The sequence below is a fragment of the Ictalurus furcatus genome, chromosome 13 (genome assembly GCF_023375685.1).
Source record: "Ictalurus furcatus strain D&B chromosome 13, Billie_1.0, whole genome shotgun sequence".
In the NCBI taxonomy this organism is placed as follows: Eukaryota; Metazoa; Chordata; class Actinopteri; order Siluriformes; family Ictaluridae; genus Ictalurus; species Ictalurus furcatus.
This window is the reverse complement of record NC_071267.1, coordinates 15,777,609-15,795,673: the sequence shown is the minus strand read 5'-3', so window position 1 is coordinate 15,795,673 and position 18,065 is coordinate 15,777,609. Positions and strand designations below refer to the sequence as shown.

Sequence of the window (18,065 nt, the reverse complement as noted above, 5' to 3'; positions counted from 1 at the left end):
TGTTTGGGATTTCAAACCGCTGGACAATAAGCTCAGTATTGTCCCTCCAGACCATGCAAGAAGTATCTTAGCAATTTATTAATTTTGGAAGAGAAATAACTATAGAGACATAATATTTATTTAAAATGAAAAACACATTTCACTTTCTGCATTTTAGTTATCTTTTAATTCTTCTTCTTTATAATGCAAAATGTGCACACACACATATACAAAAAGCCCCTCTAACCAAGAGCCACGAAGCTTGAAATCAGAGAAGGCATGTAACTCTATATCAAGTGTGTGTTGGAAAACTGATCATATACTGAAACCACCAGGGAGGGCTCTGGTTACCCAGCTTTCTGTCCAATCACCATCAGCAAAGAGTTGGAGACTGGGGAACATAATAAAAACAGAGGAACTACGGATAGGATGGATAACAGAGCCTCAAAAGTGTCTCTGGAATAAGAATAGCAAGAAGGAAAGAATGGACAAAAAGAAATATTAACAGAGAGAAGAAGAAGAAATGCCAAGGGGTGGCAGGTAATACGTACATATTACAAGAGTGGTTACATCATTTGTGCTAAGTAACAACAAATTTGCCGGTCATCTTCATGAGGATTTACAAAAGGTCAGCCTGTTGAGATTCAAAGATGCTTCTATTTAAAGGCCAACTTAAGACTGGTTTGAAAACTAAGATGTGAATAAAGAAGAAGGTCTGCAAAGAGGCAAAAGACAGGAATAAATCAAGCAGACAGGAAAGAAGTGATGACTAGTTCTGCATGGCCCCAGACCATGTCTCTTTAGGATTCAGTAAACCCACAAGATATTGCTGGTAGGGCAAACAGGTTAAGGTTTGTGAATGCATTGAGAAACAGTAATAATGATGGAGAGTAGGAGAGGAAGGGAGTGAGTGAGTCAAGAAAAAAAGGAACTGGTGGGATCAAGGTGACGTCAGCAGCTCACTGGATTGAGGTATTGAGTACTGCTGATTTTAATCTGAGCTGATTAGGAAACAGAAAAACAGAGCCTTGGTAAGCCCTCTAGAGAGAAAGACTACATGAGCAGGCTTTTTTTTTTTTAAGGAAGAGACACAACGGACTTTATCAAATCATCAAAAGAAAACTCAAATAACTAACATATATATATAAGAACAAAGTAAGTTACAAACAAACGATAGATTGTTTAGGAGGATTTTGTAAACTTCATGCTTGAGAATTAGCTTTTTAGTGACAAACTAGTCAAGACAGGGAGGAGAGGTATTTATTTTGCTAATTGGTTCATCTCTGGACTTGTATTACTCTGTTGCTTTCACCCGAGTTCTACGCCACAATGCCTATAAACGGCAATAAAGCCCTCAAGCTTCAGTTTGGGCTGATTAATTATGAAAATCGCTACCTGACAGCAGAGGCTTTTGGATTCAAAGTGAATGCTTCGGCTCCAAGTCTCAAGAAGAAGCAAATCTGGACACTTGAGCAAGATGAGATTGACGGCCAAGTGGTGTACTTGCAGAGCCACCTGGGCCGCTACTTGGCTTCTGACAAAGATGGCAAGGTGAGCTGTGAAGCTGAGACACGGGAGAATGTCTGCAGGTTCATAATTGTGGCACGGTCAGATGGCCGCTGGGCCTTGCAGTCTGAGCCACACCTGCGCTTCTTTGGAGGGTCGAAAGACCACCTATCCTGCTTTGCTCAGTCCATTGGTGAGGCAGAGCTCTGGACTATGCACCTGGCCCTTCACCCACAAGCCAACTTGCTAAGCGTGGCCCGCAAGCGTTATGCTCATCTGTCTGCACCTGACAGTGAAATATCTGTGGACAGCAACATTCCATGGGGTGTTGATGCTCTTCTAACTCTGGTTTATGTGGATGGCAAGTACTGCCTAAAGACAAGTGATAGCCGCTTCTTAAGCAATGATGGGAAACTCTTGGTTGAAAATGGCCGTGGAACTGTATACACATTGGAGCTGAAATCAGGCAAGTTAGCCTTTAAGGACTGTGAAGGAAAGTACTTGAGCCCAATGGGACCAACAGGTACCCTACGCTCAGGACGCTGCTCCAAACCAGGCAAGGATGAGTTGTTTGACCTAGAGGAGAGTCATCCACAGGTGGTCTTTCAAGCTGCCAATAACAGATTTGTCTCCATTCGCCAAGGTAATTTATACTGACTGCATTCTAGTTGTATGTATTAGGGATTAGTAATAGGTAATCAAATACTAATACATTATTTGGAATGGAAAAATAATTTGTTCTAAAAAGCTTCAAATACAGATATGAATAGGAGGTGCACTATTTGTTTGTTTGTTTTATTTTATTTGATAGTTTTAAAGCTTGCCCACACAGGACATCTGGGTGAGACTAGAAGAGTGCATCGGGATGGGAATCAAGACTTTATTACTTTAATGTGGGCAAGCAGTTAAATATGAAACTTGTGGTTGTGAGTTAATAGTCAGTTATAAAGCTTGTGGATATGGTGGTTTAAATTAAGGTAGTAGTTTGTTTATTTTTGGGGAAATAGTTTGTGAACCAACTAAATTATTTAGAAAAAAATTGCAAGCAGGTACAAAGATAAATAATAAATGAGTGAGCAGAAGAAAAAAAAACAATCCCTCACACATCACTGGCTAAAGTAGAGGAACTGTTATAGACAGTATTAACAGACCATGCTGACAGTGCTGGCATTTCTACCTTTGGGTTTGTTCAGTATGTCTGTTGTGTGTTTTTAGTGTTTCATAGTGGCAAGATTCATAGTTACTACATTTTAACAAATATTTACTATATTTAAAAAAAAAAAAAAAAAAAAAACATTCTGATTTAGACGAAATACAGCTATAGATAAGAATATTTGGAGCACTAAACATGTTCAGATAGTAGCATTGTGCTAAACCCCTAAATTAAATATACTAAGAACGCAGGTAATTACATTCTGCTAAACAAAGCAGCCACGGGATAAATAATGTCAGACTGGAAGTTTAAGTTGAATGAAGTTCAACAGAAAACTAACTTTTATTAATTTACGGCCTTTTCGATGATCTATCCGAACTTGTCTTATGATCTTCTCTGATATCATGGCAGATATGTCTCTCTATCCTTCTCTTTCTCTGTTCTCCTGTAGTAGTTTTATATAACAGAGTTCATTACTACAGCTTCAGTCACCATCAGCTGATCAACCTATTGTGTAACTGAGACTAGAGTACTTCTGTGTGCTTTACAGAAGGTTGTGCATTAGTTACAACCATTACAGGCTAGAAACATGCATTAAGCAATCTTGGGGTAATCGTCTTTTAAAAATAGGAATTCTAGAAAGGTTTTTCACTTTCTCTGTCTAAGTCATTTATGGGTAAATCAGTGTTTGCTTATATGCTTTTGCTTTATATTTTTATTTGTTTAGTCTTACTGTTATGCCATGAAACAAATAGTAATACCAAAGACTGTAACATCCAGCAAACCTGATGCCTGGACTCAACAAGTAAAGAAAATTGAGAGCTAAGACAAAAACAATTAAAAATAAAATGATTATTTTTGTGAAGACAAATGTCTACCTTTGGACATTATAATTGGCAGCACAATTGGAATTACAATCATTTAACTATTGGTAGCTACATAGGGAAATGCATTATTTTAAATGCATTATATTAAATAAATGTTAGCCAAACTGCCTGTGTAAGATTTGAGCCTCAAATATTTCACATGGTCTTGCAAATTCGTGACTGAATGACTGAATCTGTTGGGAAAAGTTAAAGTTAAGGTTAAGTTTAGGGTTTGGGTGAGTCAAGCCCTCATCTACAACTTCATTAATAAAAAATTGACAAAAACAGAATACAAAAACTGTCTTTGTTCTTTTGAATCTGCACATCTTAATGATATGTAATTTAGATATTTGTACTAAAGCCTCATTCTTGATTTTTTCTATTTTTCTACAATCACAAACTTGAACATGTGAGTTAGATAACTGTCAGGCTTCACCACCCAATTCTCTCACACAAAGAATCATTTAGTTTAGTCACCTACTTCTACTTAAATAACGTACATGGTCTGTAAGAGTTAATTAGACCCAGCAATTATAGTAGGAAATTCTAAAGTCGGTGTTGTAAAAGGTGAACTATTCCAGTTTGACTATTTTGCCAGTTGTTTCCATCAGCAATTTTTTTTTAGATGTTTTTGTCAGGTGTTTTTATCCACTTTGTTTTGATTGTAGCACACAGTGCCTCAGGTATAGTGTTGAAGTAGCACAGGTTTTACTGGTATAGTGAACAAATGGCAAGCACAAGAGTACACAAGTTACCATCACTGATTCAAAGTTAAAGAATTAGCATACCATCATGAAGCTATTCTTGGTATGTCTTCTACACACAAAGTGAATATAGATTTCTTTTCTTTAAAAGTGAAAATGTATTACTAACATGATCTCTGAAAGTGCATAATTGATAGACTGCATTTTCTCTATGTTACTCAAATCATTTTATGATACTCAGTCAGTTTAACAAATGATGTTTCCTCACTTTCACTATTTCAGAACACATGGTTTTAGAGGAAAGAAATGAATCAAGTAAGAATAATACTAAATCTTCTTAGCAAGCATTCTTAGAAATAAATAAATCACCACATTAGTGCAAGGCAAATGTTGCAGTTTCATGAATTGTAATGATATTATAAAGCTGGTGGGGGAAAAAGGCCCTGTGCATGAGCTTGACCTTACCAATATAATTTACTGCAACTGTCTCTTCAGTTGGGTATTGCTTTATTGTTTGGCCAGATGCTGCTGTTTTATATTCGCTGGCTAAGTAAACTGATAGCAAGCACGCTGCACATTTTTTGTTTTCCTCTTTGACCAGGCATCTACGTTGACTTGCTTGTTGCAGCAATAGTGTAACGTATACTTTGCATGCTGCAATGGTTTCCACTATCTCCAGCATAGTGTTCCTGGTAAGCATTTTGAGCCACCTGCAGTAAATAAATTACTGTAGCAACTCATTGGTTCTGAATATGCATTGTAGGGCACAGAATACGATTCCATTCTTTCCAATTCACTCTTTTAACAGACATATAGGAAGAACCACATATTTGCTTATACATTTTCACAGAGCAGTGGTGTCACTTTCCCTTTTTCATTGGCAGTAGGATGATAATCATGGACACACAGTAATAGATAAAAACCGCACATGCGGACACACACAAAGACGTGGACACTCACATACAGACACCCGACAGCGGCAAGGTGCAATAAATAATTGAGTGGACAGGGTCATTTCAATGATGCTGGACTCAGTTTTCAGAAACACAAGCCTTTCACTGCTTTTCTTTATCTGGGGACCATGCTATAAGAAAGGCCACAAAAGGGAGGCAAATCAGAGAATCCTCAGGGAGAGCTGGTTGTCTAGGCAGACAGGCAAAAAACCAACAGGGAAGGAAAGGCAATGGAGAGTGTGATAGTGTACTATAGAGGCTAGGATGAGCAAACACACCATAAGGGTTGGAGGGGAAAGCTGAATCATAATGGATACTTGTCATTGTGTCTCTTGTTTACTTATAGTTTACAAATTACAAGTGACTTTTTTTGATCATTTGTTTAGCCATAGCTTCCTCTATTTTTCTCTCTACTGGGATCAAATTTTCAACAATTTTTGATTTTAGTATCTAAACAGGTTACAGTGCTTTGCTCATTCTACTTTTGCAGAATTAGCTTTGTTGAGAGTGCCATAAACTATCCTAATTGTTTACACAATTTGTTCATGATTAGAAATATACACCTGATTAATGCAACAAAATTCTGGTGGATACATAATTAAGGGCTGTTAAATATCATTTTCATTTCCTTGAACAATCAAATCTGAAAACAACTTCACAAACTGTCATTTCTTCTTTTGAAATATTGACAATGAATACAAATTCTATGTTGTGAAAAATGAGGCAGAGATGCATTGCCAAAGTTTAGATGTTTTGGTAGTGAGAAGGAAATATAGAGAGCGTGAGAGCGAGAGAGAGAGAGAGAGAGAGAGAGAGAGAGAGAGAATGGTGCACAGCAGATGGAGTAGTTGTAGCTAATGGAAAAGAAGCATCTCTATCCATCTACTGCATATTCATCCCATACAAAAAGCAATTAAGCAAAGTAATTCTGCTAATGGATGCAGCATTTCATTTCTCCCAGAGAGTCTGTGCATGATGAAGGAAGGCAAAGATGACTTCCGACAAGTCCTCCAATCAGCACTGCAGGTCTGGGGTTCATTAAGCCCTGGGTGCCTCACTCTAGGATGCAATACAAACTCAGATGATCTTGTAATCAATAATGTGAAGTGACATTGGGTGGCTGTTATTCAAAACCATTTCTCTGATCATTCAAAAGAAATTTGCTGGGATTGGAGACTTACTAGTATGTGTTGGATTGTAACCAAGATTAGGAGGAAGTGGATTTGTGGGTGAGGTGACAGGGAGCTTATTCACTAAAATAGAAAAATATGGCACACACTCTAGTGAGTAAATCTGTTTTCAATGTCCTGTACCACATTCAGACATCATAAAAGTGAAAAACAGATGGACAGGTCAAGCATACATGATGAGACATGCTGGTTGTATGTTTATGGTCTATATAGTTCTCTACTATCTATGCTATAAGCAAAGGAGAACTGACAAAATGAAGAAGGGTACTTGGCAATTGGTCAACCACAAGAGATTTTCGATTCATAATTCATCTCTGTGTAAATGTTTTTGATACCAGTAACCACTCTAGCATTGGACTGAGGATTCCTAAGTGCACTAACACAAGGATGCCTGTCCAGTGGATGGATCCCATACAGTTGTTGATTCAGGCTCTGGTCTTGATATATAAATGAACAACCTCTACACTGTATGGTCGCTATTATAAATTATCACATAATTTAATCAAGTTGATGTTTAACAAGATCCACATATACTGTTCTACCTGCCCCAGTTTGCAGAAGCGCTCTCTCTCTGTCTCAGTATCTGTGGGTACTGTTACATTCCCCAGAAAAGGGTTAGTAAATTGAGAGGGAGTATTCTGTGATGGGCCTGAGGTCATTCTGAAGCGTGCAGGATTGAGCTTTGTGGTCATCTCATTGTGAAGGAGAACTGATCAAACGAGTAGATAAGGGGAGAGTCCAGTCACAGCTGGGCTCTCACTTTCTATCTGATGTGCAAAAGTAAAGCAGAATCAGACATGAAATTGGAAAATGAAGTGTAACGGGACACTGAGATGAAGGGTCTGCAGTGAAATGATCGAAAAGATCAAAAAACTTTTCACTCAGATATCATTCTAAGCTGGGCTGTGATTGAAACAAGCAGTCCATGATAAATATGATAAACAAGCAATACATGTTCTCTGTGCTAGTAGAAATGATAACGTAAATTACTAATTGTAACAGCCTGCATGATATAATAATAATTGATGATACATTGCGAGGCAACAATTGTACAGAAAGCAGCATACACACATGCATGAAACATAAATGTAAAATTGGGAATTGTGAAAAGGCATTCCATGGTTGAGAGATGGATGCCGGTAGGTTGTGCTGATAGCCATGGTTTCAGTCCCAGCATGCCTCAGAAAGCCTGCTGTGTCCCATCAAAACACAGGCAATGCTCCAGTCTCCTTCTTTTCTTTTCTATGCTGCTTGGGAACCTGAGCATCAGAGCTGAAGGATAGTACATATGCCACTCAAAGCTGCTTATTGGGCCCCACGGTGCAGCTTTGCATTTCGCTACAGACGGCATTATGGGAGCACAGAATGAGAGGAGAGGGGGAGGGTTGAAGAGTGGAGGGGTAAGGTTCAAGATCTGGGCTTTTAAAGGATTAAGGAAATAATCAAGGGGTATTTTAGGATGCATCTACTTTGTGCATGAGCAATTACAATCTATCTAGGGCATTTTGACCAAAGTCTTTTGTTTCTCAATAGAATAAAAGCAGAAAACCAGTGTACAACAAGGTCTCAAGTCCATTTTAATGTGTAGATCTTGGGAAAAAAGCAAGTAACAAAAACAAATAAGCAAAATAATATGAAGCTCCTAATGGGCTGTGTGGAATAAATACACTTACATATTTTTTGTGTATGAGTTTGAGTATGTATATGGGTATATATTTGTGGACACTGCTTTTAATAAATGAACTTGTTCTTTGCAAATCCTGCATGAACCAGCTTCATTTAAAGGAAAACTACTTGTGACCACATTGTAAAAGTAATATATTAGATGGGAAAACTTGAATGGGGATCATTTTTGTCCATGAGATTATTTTAATATATTTAGATTATTCAAACTGTTTGTATACATTTCTACACTCTTAAAACAGATGTGTTAAAAATAATACATTATGTGCTAATTTTTAACATACCTGCATGTCTAGTTAAGGACAACACATTTGGTGTTGCTTTTAACACAGTGTGATAGTACATTTAACACATGTTGTGTGATATTGTTAACACATCTTTGTGTGGAAATATTTAACACACCAGGGGTTCATTTTTAACGCACATTTTAACACACCTCTGTGTCTAGTTAAAAACAACACATTTTGTGTTGCTTTCAACACAATCGTGTGTTAGTTCATTTACAGCGGGGGAAATATTGAAGTAAATATTGAAGTATTAAATGCGTCAACATTTTTTTCAGTAAATATATTTACAATGAGGCTATTCACATAAAAGTCACCAGACATCAGTATTAACTCATGAAATACAGATACAAAAGAATTTACAACATTAAAGTCCACAATTAAAGTTATGTGTAATAAAGTGGAACAACACAGGAAAAAAGTATTGAACACGCTAAGAAAAAGCAGCTCTACAAGGCAAGATAAGGCAAGGAACCAGTTGAAATCCGTAAGTAATTATACCTCCTATCTGTGCAAATTAATATCAGCTGGGTTAGTAAATTGATGGTCTATAAAAAGGCTTTTTGTTACCAAGGTGTCACACAAGAAACATCTCATGATGGGTAAAACCTAAGCTCTCTCAACAACTTGGCAGCCTTATTGTTGCGAAACATATTGATGGAATCAGATACAGACATATTTCAAAACTTCTGAATCTTCCAGTAAGCACCATTTGGGGCCATTATGTGCAATCACACCACACCATAAAAGAGACTGATCATTCACTGGACCTTTGCAAAGTAAATGCTCAGTTGATCTAGTCTCTGTCGTTACTAAGCCATTCTATTGTGTTGTGATTCTGGTTCTGATTCGTTTTTTCCCTAGATTCTGATTATCTGTCTAACCTGCTCTAGTCTGTTTGCCTGATCACCTAACCTTTGCCTGTCTTTGTTGTTGATTTTGCCATGCCCTTTGGATTATATTCTCTACAATAAAAGCTCTTAACTGCACTTGCATCTGTCCTAAACCACAATTACTAGACAGATTACTTCGCCTACACCATGGATGCAGCAGGAGAGCGAAGAGAGCGTCATGCAGGGATCTTTATTCCAGTGTTTGATTCTGTGCGTTTTCCCCAGTGGGACCACGTGGATGTTCTGGCTCTCTTCAATGGCTTTCAGGTATATCCAGAATGTTATCTCCTGCAATGCCTGTTTTATTTTGCAAGCCTGGTGGACCCCAAGCCCACAGAAAGCAGTGGATGGGATTCATGCTGTCCCGGCTCACTGACCCAGCCCGCGAGTGGGCAAAGCTCCTGATTACTAAAAGATCCAGTGGCATTAGCAACATAGCCCAGTTTGCAGAACTGTTAGTTAAGGTGTTTGGGCATCCAGCGTTCAAACCCGACCTGTAAAAAATGTTAAGGAGGGTCAGCCTGACAGACAAACCCACTCAGATGTTCTCAACGTATTACAAGAGGGAGTTGGCTGACAGGACGGCCTCCACAACTCAGCTCCAGTCCCAGGCTGTCCAGGCGGTCTCTACAGCTCAGCCCCAGGTCAACAGGGAGTGACATAGGCGTGCGAGACCAAAGGCTGCAGTAAAGAAGCCAAACTACAGTGTCCCACATTTATCAAACTTGGGATACATGGATCATATTTCTTCTCTCAGGAATGTTTCAAAGGCAGCTGGTGTACCCACGAGGTGGTTTTCCCTGCAGAGCTCCACCCAGAGGTCGACATGGCAACCTCATGTACAGAGCTCCAGCCTGAGACCCACAAGGTGGTCTCCCCTGCAGTCCAGCCGGAGGTCAACGTGATAACCTCATCTCTAGAGCTCCAGCCTGAGACCCAGGAGGTGGCCTCACCTGCATAGCTTTTGCCAGAGGTCAACGGGTCAACCTCATCTCCAGAGCTCCAGCCAGAGGTCAACGGGGCAACCTCATCTCCAGAGCTACAGCCAGAGGTCAACATGGTGACCTCATCTCCAGAGCTTCAGCTAGAGACCCACAATGAGGTCTCACCTGTTGAGTTCCAGTTGAAGGTCAACATGGCAACCTCCTCCCCAAAGCTCTAGCATGAGACCCAAGAGGTGGTCTCTCATGCAGAACTTCAGCTGGAGGTCAACATGGCAACCTCCCATACCAAGTTCACGTCCCTGCTAGAGGTGAACGAGGTGACCCCACAAACCATGTTCCAGTTGGCGGCCAATGAGGCAACCTCCCCTGCCAAGTTCCAGTTAGGGGCCAACGAGATGGCCTCCCAAGCCATGTTTTTGTCTGAGGTTGACGAGATGGCCTCTCAAACCCTATTCCTGTCTGAGGGTGATGAGACAACATCCCACACCCTGTTCCTGTCTGAGGGCAATGAGACAACATTCCAAACCATATTCCTGTCTAAGGGCAACGAGACAACCTCCCAAGACATGTTCCAGTCGGAGGGCGACAGCACTGCCTCCCATGTCTTATTCCTGTTTGAGGTCTACGAGTCAGCATCCCAAACCCTATTCCTGTCTGAGGGCGATGAGACAACCTACCAAGACATGTTCCAGTCGGAGGGTGACGGCACTGCCTCTCTAGCCAGGTATGTGTCTGAGGTCGATGTCACGGCCTTCTATACCATGCTCCTGTTTGAGGGTGACGAGGCAGCCAACCAAGCTCTGACTACATCTGAGGCTGCTGACACGGCCAACCAAGCTCTACTCACACCTGAGGCCGACGTCACGGCCAATCAAGTTATGCTCATGCCTGAGACTGACGACATGGCCAACCAAGCTCTGCTTACACCTGAGTCTGCTGACCCTGCCAACCAAGTTCTGCTCACACCTAAGGCCAATGGGATGGCCCACCAAGTCAAGCTCCTGTCTGAAACTGACGACACAGCTTCCCAAGCCTGGGTCTTGCCTAACGACCCCGGCAAGCCTGCCCCAGCTTCATGCCTGCTCCTGGGTTCCTCGAGGAACCAGCTAGGTGGGGGGGGGGTGCAGCGCAGTCTGCCACGTGATTGGACAATAATTTAACTCATGTTGTGTTGGTTGCTCCTGTGAATTAAATTTTTTTAAATACATTTATTGGATAATTTAACACAACATGTGTTGAAATAGTATTAACACAAAAAGTGTGTAGGATATGAACTAGAGATGCACCGATGTATCGGCCGATAATCGGTATTGGCTGATAAAGGCTATTTTTCCGCTATCGGCTATCGGCCGATAGTTTAAAAACATCCGATGATCAGGGCCGATTATATCCTGTCAATCAAAAGAGGGTGGGAAAACACATCGATTTTGTAAAGACGATGTCTCTTGTGTGGAATGATGACAGAACTGCAGTTTGTAAGCTCTGTAAGCTCAGAATTAAAACACTAGAGGATAGATCAAGAGCGATGAAAAATCATATTGCAGACAAAAATAAAATGTGCAATAGTGTTTGTGTATATATTGTCTATGAAATAGTAGATTGATTAAGGCATTGAACTTGTGAATAATAGAAAACTTAAATCAGTAGGTAAAGTTGTTTGTCATGTTTTTGTCACAGGGGTGAACATCTCCGCAAATCAGGATGATGAAACAGACATGGAGACTTTTCAAATGGAGATTGATAAAGAAAGTAAAAAGTGCAAATTCAGGACAAATGAAGGCAACTACTGGATGCTTGTAGCTCATGGAGGCATCCAGTCCACAGCCAAAGAAGTGTAAGTCTGACCATTATTATTAAAAACTTATTGCCTTTGTCCTGGCATCAGACTCAGTTATTACTCATTTACAACTGTTTGAAATATCATTATTATTATTGTTTTATTGCATGAGAAGAGATACCCTTGATCTTATAGTTGCAATATTATTATTATTATTATTATATGTATCATATTCAGCCCTGAAATCACTATTCTGAATGGTCAGATAATATTGATTAATTATCTATAAAAGCAAGTAAGGCAACTCAGGTTTGTTTGGCAGACACTCCATCTAAACAGATTTAAATATTGTGTGTATTCTTTGAAGGAGTCTCCAGTGTCAGCACTTTTTAACAGTCAGGGGTAATGCTGTTTCTTTAAGTTTTGTGACCCACGAAATTCTTTAGGAGAGAAAAAGTGATAACAGGAACTAATTTGTTTTGTGGGCATTTCACAACAGTAAACATAGCTATAAACAAAAAAAAGCATGATGTGTCTTTCTTCAATAATAAAGAAAATGTTACTTTTGGCAAATTGTTGTGGTATAATTGGAATAAAACATGGGGACATGCTGTAACTGTAAAATAATCAACTTCATGGTGGTATCACACCACCACAATCACTAATTATTTTTGTGTAACAGCATACGTTTCATTCCTTACATACCTTTTCCAATAATTGCCCCTAAATGTAAAATAGACCAAGGTTGTTTCTTTCTCTGCCTTTGCAGAAGTGCCAACACCATGTTTGATATTGTGTGGCTTGGACGACGTGTGGCACTACAAGCTAGCAATGGGAAATATGTATGCACCAAAAAGAATGGACAACTTGCTGCAGTTAGTGACTCAATAGGTGGGTGCTGGCATATACCAAAACAAATCTGTAACAGATCCAATAGATTGCACTCAGACATGTTCATGTTGTTATTAAGTCATGTTCACATATCCTAACATGTTATTCCCTTTGAACTTAAACTGAAACAATTAATTTCTTTTTTCTTGAAACAATGAATTTCATTAATCTCTTCATGCCTTTCGCAGGTGAGGATGAACAGTTCATTCTGAAGCTGATCAACAGGCCCATCCTAATTCTCCGGGGTGAGAATGGATATGTGTGCCATCACAAAAACTCTAACACACTAGATGCAAACCGCTCAATTTATGATATCTTCACATTACAATTCAGTGATGGGGCATACCATATTAAAGGTGAATGTTTGATTTATTTGACACAGTTAAGTCAAAGTACTATAATTATTTATCTCAATCATTTGGCAGATTTTCTAACCATTAAAAATTTAAGTATAAATTTGAATATTAATTTTTGGATAATATTATATTGAAAATGCAGGGTTCTGACTTACAGTCATTGTCAATCTAGTTTTCAGGCAGTTTTCATGTGTGATAGATATGACTCTTACAGGTGCAGGAGGGCAGTTCTGGTATGTGTCCAGCACTGACTTGGTGTGTTCAGATGGAGACACACCTGAAGACTTCTGCATTGAGTTCTTGGAGCATGGCCGCATTGGAATAAAGGGCAAAAATGGCAAGTACCTGCGTGGAGACCAGGGTGGCACACTGAAATGTGATGGAGAAACAGCAGATAGCTCATCTCTCTGGGAATATTGACACCTAGTGGTCATTTTGGGGACATTCTATTTCCTGCCTCTCAAAAACCTTGTTTTAGGTTATTATGGGGCTCAGGGGTATTTTTAAACATGGATTGTTGGAATAATACACTTGTGAGCTAAAACTGATGTTTTCTTTGTATATAAGCATTTGTCAATACTTTCTCAATAGCTAAATGCTAATCTTCCAGATTTTGACTGTGATAGATAGTAAACCAAAGACTTTTAACATGAAAAATTAAGTTTTTAAATTGTTCTTAATATTTCTGAGATATAAAGTATTAAGTAGCTTAATGTAGCTTTTACCCTACATTTACACACTACATGTTGATTTGTAGCACTGTTTAATAATGACCTTTTCAAAAAATTTGTACAGTCATAAGTTGGTGTCTGCCAAAAGGCCTTAACCAATATTGTTCTTTCTGATCACTTCCTCTATGGGCTTATTTGCCTTTATAATTAAAAAAAAAAAATTATTCTTGCCAATCGTTAAACAAGGGGTAGTGTAAGTACTACTGTTGCAAAGTGCTGCATCTGGAGTGTAGCACTAACACGAAAATGGTTTTGTTAAAGGGCTTGTCATAATTTTCTAAAAACAGCATGATTAAATTGCTACAGATAAAACTCAAAATTATTACTTCCATCAACCATCTGGTCTTTCACCCTGTAACTATATTTAAGATTTCTGTAACTGTATGCCATCTCTGTTTTCCTCTCTGATTATGAAAGAATAAAAAGCTTTGTGTGGGACTTGCGTGGATTTCATAAGTTGTTATTACAATTTGCCAACTTAATGTAGCTTTAAGATAATGAATATGAGAATATAACTTTTAAAAAGGGGCACACAGTGGCTTAGTGGTTAGCACGTTCGCCTCACACAGCCAGGGTTGGGGGTTTGATTCCTGCCAAGTTTGCGTGTTCTCCCTGTGCTGTGGGAGTTTCCTCCAGGTATTCCAGTTTCCTCCCCCAGTCCAAAGACATGCATGGTAGGCTGACTGGCATGTCCAAAGTGTCTGTAGTGTATGTGTGAATGTGCATGTGATTGGGCCTTGTGATTGGATTGGCACACTGTCCAGGGTGTACCCTGCCTTGTGCCCCATGCTCCCTGGGTTAGGCTCCAGGTATGGCATGACCCTGTAGGATAAGTGTTATAGAAAATGGATGGATGAAACCTTTAAAAAGATTATATTATTAAACTGTAGTGTTTTCTCAGTCAAATATTACTTAACCATGTCTCTATTTCCAAGGAGAATTGGACATCAAGATGCACAAGTATGTCAGCTGCACATTTAGATACTTGACTTACCTGAGTTATTTTTTCTTACTTTTTGTGGCTCTTCTTTTATGACAGTGATTTTTAACTTGCCTCCTGGTACACAGTTATCCACAAGTGAACATTTAAGGCTTCAATATCTTGCCAGTTTAGTAATTATCTCTCAGTGCGATATATTCGGTGTCAATTCCAATTTTTTGTTGTTGTTGTTGTTTTGTTTTGTTTTGTTTTGTTTTGTTTTGTTTTTTTGTTTGTTTTTTTAATCAGAAGGTCTTAATAATCTGTCTTTACGGATGTCACCTGGACGAATTTGCAGCAGCTCCACTAGATGTCGCTGTGTCCCGCAGTGTTTCTGCGCATGCGTGTCACATGTCTTAGCTTAGCCAATGAAATCGTGGGCTCGGAAATTTAAACTTTACTAACTGACCTTCGTCGTCGTGCTAGTGCGTTAAAGTATTTAGTCACTACGTAAATATGGACCATATTAACGACGAGCCGACAAAGTTTTATTTTTATGAAAACAGGCTTTCAACCTTCGATGGTTGGCCATTTCAGGAAGACTGCGTTTGTACTCCTGAGAACGTAAGTAACCCCACAACAACAAATCTGAATTATTAAACTGATAGGCTTACTTGTAACTTACTGTTTATTCGTGATTGTACTGATGTTTTTTTGTTTGTTTGTTTGCTTGTATTTATTGTTTGAATATAATTTTAATATAAGATATGTTTTGGAAGGAGTGGACATGAAGGTTTAAAGTTCTTCCTGTTGTAGATGGCTAAAGCAGGATTCATTCACGTGCCTTCTGAGAACAGTCCTGATATAGCGCAGTGCTTCTTCTGTCTTAAAGAGCTGGAAGGCTGGGAGCCAGAAGATGATCCTGAGTGAGTACTACAACTCCTCTCACATTTCTCTCACAGACAGAGTGACCATTATGGTAATAATCTTGATATCACGATAAATGATTTACAGAATATTGTAGGTAGTTACTGTGAAACCTTTTGTACCAAATATGTTTTTTTCTTTAATTACTTTTTAGAGCTCCAATGAAATATCATTAAACCCTACTATTGGTTTGCCTGGCATTAGTACAAACACTTACAAACAAGTCTGCTTAAAGTATGAAAGTAAAAGCAGGGCTACAAGAAATAATACAACATAAAATAATAAACTTTCTGCCCTAAATGACATACTCTGAAAATAACCTGGAGCTTTTATAACATTGTCATTACTTGAAAATAATGAATTCACTTTTTTCCAGGAAACCAAAGATTATTAGGAGATTTCTTAAATGCAAAAGTTTTGTGTTTTTTTTCACATTTGGTTTGTTACAATCCTTCCTTTTTAGTTTTAAATTGTGCTTATGTGTACTTTTGTATTTGTTGATCTGCCTGATGCTGTGTAATGCAGAAAGAGTCCTCTTATAATTTCCCAAATCCAAAAGATTATTGAGTAGCAGAACTGTTAAGAAATGTAGATAGTAAAAAAAATAGATTTGATTCTAAATATAGTGAGCAAATGTTTGAACTAAAATGGAAAAAATGAACATACTTCCCGCCTCTGTACTAGTGTAAAGGTTTCCACATACTGTGCCATAATATTTAAGAAAACGTGTAGGTATAAAGAGTTTATTTGCATGTTATGTCAGATAGTGAAATCAGATTTTTGTCTGACTAATCTGAGATGTGTTTGTGTAAATGCGTGTGATTTAAACTTTTGTTTTTGATGTATGAAATGGCTGTGTTTGTTAGCAAACCTAAATATCAAGTCATCATTCTACATGTAGTTCCTGCTTTTTATGTGTGTATTTATTTATTTATTTATTTATTTATTTATTTTATTTTATTTTATTTTATTTTATTTTATTTTATTTTATTTTTTTCTCTTTAGAAAGGAGCATAAAGCACATTCACCCAGTTGCAATTTTATTACATTGAAGAAGTCTGTGGAGAGTCTGACTGTGGAGGAGTTTCTCAGGCTTCAGAAAGAGAGGCAGAAATGTATTATTGTAAGTATTAAGGTACAGCTAAACTCACCTTGCCTGTTCCAGGAAAAGGAAAAATATCAGTTGTGCTAGAAACTAATCCTTGGTCCAAAAAGCAGGAACAGGCTCTTTACCTAGGAAAACAGTGAACTGCATGAGGTTTTTATTTGTTTCAAATGGGTCTTAATGATTTTGTGCTATGTTGTACAGTCATAAGTGGGTATTTACAACACAATTTTCATAAGCCCACTACGTTCACTACACCTTTTTAGGATGTTCTGCAAAATGTCTCCTGTATTGGTGAAAATTTTGGCAAAAACACTGCTAAACCACCTTGTTCAATATCACACTTGTACATTTACAATGGCAGACTATAGTTTAAGGACTGTGTCAACTTCTCAGAAAAACTGTCCATCAGAAAGAAAAATGCTATTGCATGCTGCTCACAAAACACACAGAAACACAAACATTTCTATCTAAACAAACTACAACAAAACATTAGTCACATTCATTCTGGATAATGATACAAATTACTGAACAAGGATAAATCAGCTGACAACTGTCTATTATTCACTAGATTCCCATCAAATTAGAAAGCAAGAAAAAAGCTAAAGCTCCATCAGTCCTGAGTCATTTTTCATCTTCCCGGTTTGTTTTGGTCACTATTATGCTCTTACTATCTTCCCTGATTGGCTGCTGGCTTATGACTCGTGAGCACATTGTGTTTCCTGCCTGTTTCACCCTTACAAACCTGCTGCAGGGCTGACTGTGATCCAAAAAACATATGCAGATTTAAAGTAAAATGAAGTTTAAATGAGTCCTGCTTATTTTTGATAGAAAAAGATGTGCGGCCAGGCCATTGACAAATTTGAGGAAGCTGTGAAGTTGAAAAGAGGACAGATCATCCAGTCTGCCATGGGTGAAGAATGAAGATGATAAAGATGCCACTGCTATTATTGCTTTTCACAAGACACATTATGTCCAGTTGTTCATAATTTTATCTCTTTCTGGTAATCAACTCCTTTGGAATGAGGTGGAGTTTGTGTGTGTGTGTGTGTGTGTGTGTGTGTATGTATATATATATATATATATAATGTATATGTGTGTGTGTATATATATATATATATATATATATATATATATATATATATATATAATGTATTATATAAAAATATAAAAATAATATAAAATCTCCATCCTGTCTCTGTAG

At 38.3% G+C, this 18,065-nt stretch overlaps 2 protein-coding genes across 3 annotated transcripts; both read left to right on the top strand.

The window, feature by feature from the left end:
- Positions 1-1,056: 1,056 nt before the first annotated feature.
- On the top strand, positions 1,057-13,702 carry fscn2b (fascin actin-bundling protein 2b, retinal). 2 transcript variants are annotated; one of them, XM_053640488.1, is made up of 5 exons: positions 1,057-2,128; positions 11,833-11,989; positions 12,702-12,863; positions 12,998-13,179; positions 13,394-13,702. In XM_053640488.1, the coding sequence occupies exons 1-5, from the start codon at positions 1,309-1,311 to the stop codon at positions 13,597-13,599; spliced, it is 1,527 nt and encodes a 508-aa protein (XP_053496463.1). In that variant the 5' UTR covers positions 1,057-1,308; the 3' UTR covers positions 13,600-13,702. The 2 variants fall into 2 exon arrangements, with proteins under 2 accessions (XP_053496463.1, XP_053496464.1); XM_053640489.1 differs by having other exon boundaries at positions 12,702-12,901; positions 13,012-13,179.
- An 839-nt stretch (positions 13,703-14,541) lies between these two features.
- On the top strand, positions 14,542-17,916 carry birc5a (baculoviral IAP repeat containing 5a). The gene is made up of 4 exons (XM_053640484.1): positions 14,542-15,453; positions 15,646-15,755; positions 16,762-16,879; positions 17,693-17,916. The coding sequence occupies exons 1-4, from the start codon at positions 15,346-15,348 to the stop codon at positions 17,783-17,785; spliced, it is 429 nt and encodes a 142-aa protein (XP_053496459.1). The 5' UTR covers positions 14,542-15,345; the 3' UTR covers positions 17,786-17,916.
- The last annotated feature ends 149 nt before the right edge of the window (positions 17,917-18,065 follow it).